Source organism: Acanthisitta chloris, unplaced genomic scaffold, assembly GCF_000695815.1.
Source record: "Acanthisitta chloris isolate BGI_N310 unplaced genomic scaffold, ASM69581v1 scaffold3004, whole genome shotgun sequence".
In the NCBI taxonomy this organism is placed as follows: Eukaryota; Metazoa; Chordata; class Aves; order Passeriformes; family Acanthisittidae; genus Acanthisitta; species Acanthisitta chloris.
Window position 1 is genome coordinate 15,852 of NW_008668565.1, and position 6,176 is coordinate 22,027.

At 39.3% G+C, this 6,176-nt stretch overlaps 1 protein-coding gene across 1 annotated transcript in view; it reads left to right on the forward strand.

Moving 5' to 3' along the window:
• Nucleotides 1-5,655, forward strand: part of TMEM71 (transmembrane protein 71) — a 6,595-nt gene extending 940 nt beyond the window's left edge. The window contains 7 exon segments of the mRNA XM_009072931.1: nt 605-662; nt 1,744-1,953; nt 2,760-2,929; nt 3,434-3,595; nt 4,121-4,196; nt 5,352-5,401; nt 5,579-5,655. Of these exon segments, the coding sequence (XP_009071179.1) occupies nt 605-662; nt 1,744-1,953; nt 2,760-2,929; nt 3,434-3,595; nt 4,121-4,196; nt 5,352-5,401; nt 5,579-5,655 (803 nt within the window).
• Nucleotides 5,656-6,176: the final 521 nt, after the last annotated feature.

Sequence of the window (6,176 nt, forward strand, 5' to 3'; positions counted from 1 at the left end):
ATAACAGATATAAATGCTCCCTATGGATAGCCACTGCTCATATTTTGTAAGATTGATTCTGTCAGATGCTGAACATCTAGCAGCACTTTGCAGACTTGAGCCATGGTAATCCAGACAAATCCTATTTCCTTAGTTTTCTGCTACAATATTACTGTCAAGTATTTGTCAGTTTTGCAATCCCTGTGCTTGTTGTGCTACGTCTGCAATTTTCATCTGAAAAAATATATTGTAATGGTAATGGCCTTTCCCTTTTACTCTGTATCTATTGCCAGTACTTGTACTGGTTTTGGCATGAAGCAGATTTCTGGTAAAACACCATTAAAGTTGCTGCAGTTATTTTATTCGTGTCTATAATCATTTCTCTCAAGCTTGTGCAGGGTACCAGTGTCTGATTTTGGTTGACTCTGATTCTGTGTTGTCCTGGTTGAGATGAGTTTCCTATAAACACTATGTATTTTCCCCATACTTTGATCTGGTTTATCTCCTTTAATACCTCCCTTAATTTCCTTTTCATTTTTAGGTTCTTTTATGATCTTTGTGGTACACACAAGGTACCTGCTGGGGAATATGGTAACAGCTTCTTGTTTCACCTTTGCCTCTGCAGGTTCAACAGCATCTAATGGAGAACAGAGACACAGCCTTGGACAACATATTTTTCCAAGGTATTGAGAAAAGTTAAAATTGTTTAATTTTATTTTTATTTTGTTGTAGATGTTGTAAAAGTCACTTTTGGGGCACTTAGAATTGTAGTGCTATTAATTTAATTCCTGCTTTAAATGGGAGTTCAGAAGTACTGCTGTTGTGGCGGTTGGAAACACTGGCTGTGCAATCACAAGGTTTTGAAGCATCTCTGTTCCATCTGCTTTTTCCCACACTGAAATTATGGCATCCCCCTGTGACATGCCACATGGGATAGTTAAACCTGGTACTGAAACCTAGGTCAGCCACTGGATCAATCCAGTGGTTTCCTTTCTTTCCAGGATGTCACTGCATGGCAGTTTGGAGCTCAGTGGTGTTGAGGAGAAAGGACTAACCATAAATGCAATTTTACTTGAGCTAAGCAAAATGTCTACATTTGGATTCTTTCACTCTGTCACTATTCACTTTTCTTTTAAATACATATTTTTCTGTGCTATATTATTTTATTTTTCTTTGCATATTTTTTTTCTGTGCAAAGAAGTTGTTTCAGTGCTGGATGAGGTTTTCACTGTGTGTAGACTTTATCCATGTTGTTCCAGCTACATGGTATTCTGGGATTTGTGAGAATTAAAGGTCATGTATCCTTAAATCTTCATTAAGTATGACTAGGTTCTACAAAAGCAAACAAATCCTGCCTGGTTCAGAGGCACTCAGCTTGTGCCATGTAGAGTAACTCAGAGAAGCAAAATACTGAATGCCTTTGATGGCTGCAGGTAGGTGTAGGTCTGGCAGGACTCCTTGGCCAAGAGCACTGCCACAGAAACACACCATGTACTCCTCAGCTCAGGCTGGCTCCATGTGCTCATGAAATGCTCCCCTGGCATGCATCCCTCCTGTAATCTGAAGCTCTGGAAAGTGTGATGCAGGCACACTTCAGCTGGCTGAAACCCCCAGTACAGCAGTAATAATGTTACATCCACATTTTTTACATCCATGTCGTTACCAGCCCCTATCATCTGGTAATGTAAATTCATTACTTTTAAATCATGGGTTTGCTCTGTCTATACATTCCCTAAAGTAGAGACTTTAATTTCTCCTTTTCAGTAATATTTCTGACTTTCTGGAGGCTGATCCTGTCTGTGAGTGTTCCACAAACCCTCTGAGCAGCTCTCTCTCCACATGTCGCCGCAGCCCTCGACTGCTTTCGAATGGTTACTATGTCCTGACAGAAGACAGTTTTCTGTCTGATGAAGAAGGCAACATAACACTGATACCATCCCACACCAGTGTTACCTATAAAGAGAATTTAGTTCAGTAAGTGAACTCTGTGCACACTTTACTCTGTGTTGCCAATTGCCTCCACATCTCTGGCCTTATCTAGATGTATCTATTTGTCTGTCTACATTTTCCTTGGCATAAGATCAGCATTGCTTCTGAATGGGAACATCTCAAGTGCTTAGTTTAGGGAGTGCAATGATTGAAATAACCTGATTCTCAGTCATATCTAATCTTACTACCCAAAAACTCTTCACTACACAGTTGTACCTGTAGTTGGAGTTGTGTCCAATAAAGAAAAAGGAGAGCTACAGCTCATTTTGCCAGTGGGGTGTTACTCTGATGAGGACTAAGAAAAATGTATATGTTTATATAAATATATATAAAACACATACAGGAATCTATAAAAAGGTCTAGTCCTGGAATTCTTACTCAGGGGAAAATCTCTCTTGATTTCAGAAACACATCAGTTTAGGAAGATATATAAAATGTAGTTCAAAATAGTTCAATGAATTCAGGCTGTCCCAAGTGGGATATGGCAGACTGAAACTCATGGGTAGCATGAGACACTCACAGTAGTATCAGAGACCAATAACTGTAATATCACTTGACACCACAGTAACCAGGATCACAACAGCGTGATCAGCCCTGCTGCTAATACACTCCCTAAGATATTGCAGTGTGCAGCAGTCATTTCTTGTGACATTCCCAGCGTGGAGAACAGGGCTAGGAGCAGCACCCAGAAACCTGGTTCTTTCATGTCATTCTTGCAAACTTTAGAGCTCTGTCCCTGCTCAACAAGAGTAATTAGCTCTATTCCTTGACAATATGTCTTTTCTTTCTAGTGTGTTCAGGCGAAGGAAGAAAATCCGTCGCTCTCTTGCCAGCTTGTTCAGTCTCAGTGCCTCCAGCTCGTGGCTCAGCTCCACCACTCCTAGCAATACTGAGTCCTCCCATGGAGATGATCTTTGGCCTGATGGATGTAGTAAACTAGATGCCAGTCAGAGTGATATTGGTAAGCCCTGACCACATACTAGGTAACTGAGCTAAAATGTTACAGTCTGTATTTAGTGGGGCTTGGGTATCTTTTGCAGGGGTTATCTGCCAAGATGTGCAGGTAAAGGATAGTTGGACGACAGAGTTTTAAGTGGTGAATCGAGCTCCTGGTGATAAAGCAGAGTAAGAGTCCACAAAGACCTTTGTGCCAAAGAGGCATTTTTAGACTGAATTTTAATCCAAAAGTCATCACCAGTGATGCTTATTCTGGCATGATTAATATCTGGCACTCTCTGCTTTCACTGGCTCTTTCAATAACTTCATCATGATATGCTCTGTGCAGTTTTGTCTTTACTCTGCATATTTTCTCCTGCATCCATTGGACCTGACAATTCCTTACCTGTAGCGATTTGGAAACCCCACTGTGATTAAGTAATTAATTTCTACTCCCACAGCCAAAATTCATTAACACAAAGTCTCAACGCTCTTCTTTTGTGCAAAGTTACATGTGCACTTTTTGTAGGTGATTCAGACTTCTCTTCTGAATATAATAACCAAAGTCCAGCATCCAATGGAGCATCTCTCACCAAAGATGAGTTTCTTCTGTGTGAGGAACCATTTTGTGCTTCAAAATCCTGCTCTCCATTTATCATCAATGCAAATGAAGAGACCTTAATCAATGCAGGTATGTTTCATTCTTATTCTGACAAGCCTCAGTTTAGAGTGAACTGAAAATACATTAAAAATATGGATCTGGCCTGTTTCTGAATAGAATTTATTTCCTAAAACATACATTTTAAAGGAATGATAAAAGATAAGAAAATCTTTAAATTGTTGTTTGCTTGTTTACTCCCCCCTGCTCACAGCTTTTCCTCTTCCATTCTTCAGGGAAAAAAAAAAGTGGAGTGAAGAGGAAAATGGAGGAAAGGGCATGGGAACAAAAAGTGAAACAGGCAATTATGCAGAAAGGCTTGTTTTCTGAGAGCATGGAGGGCATAGTGTCTCTGTGGTTGTGGGGGAAAAAGACTCCTGAGAGACACCCAGAGCATGAAAATGAGGTTTCTGCTTTGAATCACTCTAGACAAGTTCTCTTAAAAAGGAACTGAAGAGACTGGCCTCACAGGCTGAAGGTAGTCTTTGCAAACACCTCCTGTCATATATTTACTTTCCTGAAAACACATTAAAATTATTTTCCTGATTTTTATTTTAGAATCCAGGGCAGTGCAAAGCGTCATTTCTCAGATGGTTGCACTGATCATGTGTTTAATCATTTCAATATGTACAAGGTAATTTTTATTTTTTTTATTTTCTGGTTCTGACATTAGTGCTTACTCCAACCGGTGAATAAAACTTAAATTGTCATATTTTCAAAGTTCTATATATCTTATTCTGAAAATGTATTTTTACCTGATAACCAATGCAGACAAATAAAGATATGGATAAAAATAAGAAATACGTACACAAATATGAAAACTATTTTGTCAAGTGTGCTTGGACAGGGATTTTGGCAGGCTGAGAAGAATCAAAATGGATCTGTGTCTTTCTAAGTGGGTGTTTCTCTCAGTCTTGGAATGCTGAAGTCTTTCTTTCTAGGAGATTATCTGCAATAGTTGACATAATATAAAGTTTCAAATTGCAGTTCACCTACCAGAGATCAGAGGGTTCATCTTCGAGAACCTTCTCTTGATACTGAGAAGTAGACTGAAAGCAGGAATTGAACAGTTAAAGCTGAAAGCATAAAGAATAACTTTACTAATAGCACTATTTCAGCTTAATTAGCAAAATAGCAAGGATCACATAGTATAGATAAGGAGTTTCACTAATGGTATTGTTTTGGCTTGGCTGGCAAAACGATGCACCTTATCTATAAAGCAGTAGAACTAATTAGACTCAAAACCTTGGCAGTAGGGGGAAAACTAAGATCATGTGGGGTGTGGAATGAAGAAACAAAATGTACAAGATAGAGGCAAGGTCAGCAAGGCATGCAAAACTGTACAAAGGGGTACATGGTTGCATAATAAGGGTGTCCAAAGGGTACTGAGGAAGAGGAGGCACTTGATCTTCACGACCACCGAACGACCACCAGGACCATGGGACTGATGCCAGGAGGGAGGAGATGAAGGAGGAGTATATGATAATGATTTCTGAGAACTAATAAGAATAATAACCACCCATTCCTGAAAATAATGAATATGTATGAGTATTTAATTTATATAAACTGTGAAGTTTTTGTCTCTGGTTGCATAAGTTTGGTGGAGCGATTCCCCTTGTGCCCAGTGCTGAATAAACAAATACCTGCTACTCAGAAATACAAGGCTGGGAGTAGTTCTTTTCCAGCCTTTTCTCAGCATCACTCTCCTCCTCCCACCCAGGCTTCATCTCTTTTAACCCAATATGCATCCGTTGGCTTTTTCTAACCTTTCTGGGTGTTCTGTTCTCAGATATTTCCTGGGAGGACTCTCTGCCACTTTGTTGCTGATAATTTTAGTCTGTAAGTACAGAATTTCTTTACATAACAACACAAATTTTTACTAAGTCACATCTGAGGACCAAAATCCATCCTTGGATGAATATTCATGGATCTCACTGATGCTAATAAGAACAGTATGTGTGCAAATGGGGAGGGAATCTTCAATCCAGTACAGGATTTTGCATTTGAATTTCACAGTTCTTTTGTCCCAAGATGGTGCTGTGTCATCTTTCTTCAGTCTCAACACACCTTTCAAAACAACTAAGTTTTGGTAAGTGGCTCCAGTGTCATGTGAGTAGAGGAACTTAGAATTTTTCTATTAAGAAAAGGAAGGGGAAATTCCTGATGCTGCTTTCATGTCAGAAGATAAGAAGACAGGATCTGAAGTTATTGAGTATTTGGCTTCTCCTGTTACTGATTTGTACTAACAGAAACTTTCTGTTTATTGTGAAAACCTGCCTTGTCATGATGTGCAATAAATGTTGTGGCACCTATCTGTTAGCAGAAAAGGGAGATAAACCTAATTACATAGAATCATATAATTTAAGGGTTAGAAGGGACCTTACAGGTCATCTAATCCCAACCCTCCTCACTAGATCAGGTTGCACAGGGCCTCAACCATATGTTTGCCATAACATGATGCAGAGACAGTGCAAGAAGAATAGTTTATGAATCCAGACGTGTGCATTCAAACCTTGCATTGAAGTCTACTCCCACACTACCAAACTGATCCTTATTTTTTTTGACTGATAAAAAAAATAATCAGCTAATTATGATGCTAGCCTCACCTTCCAGG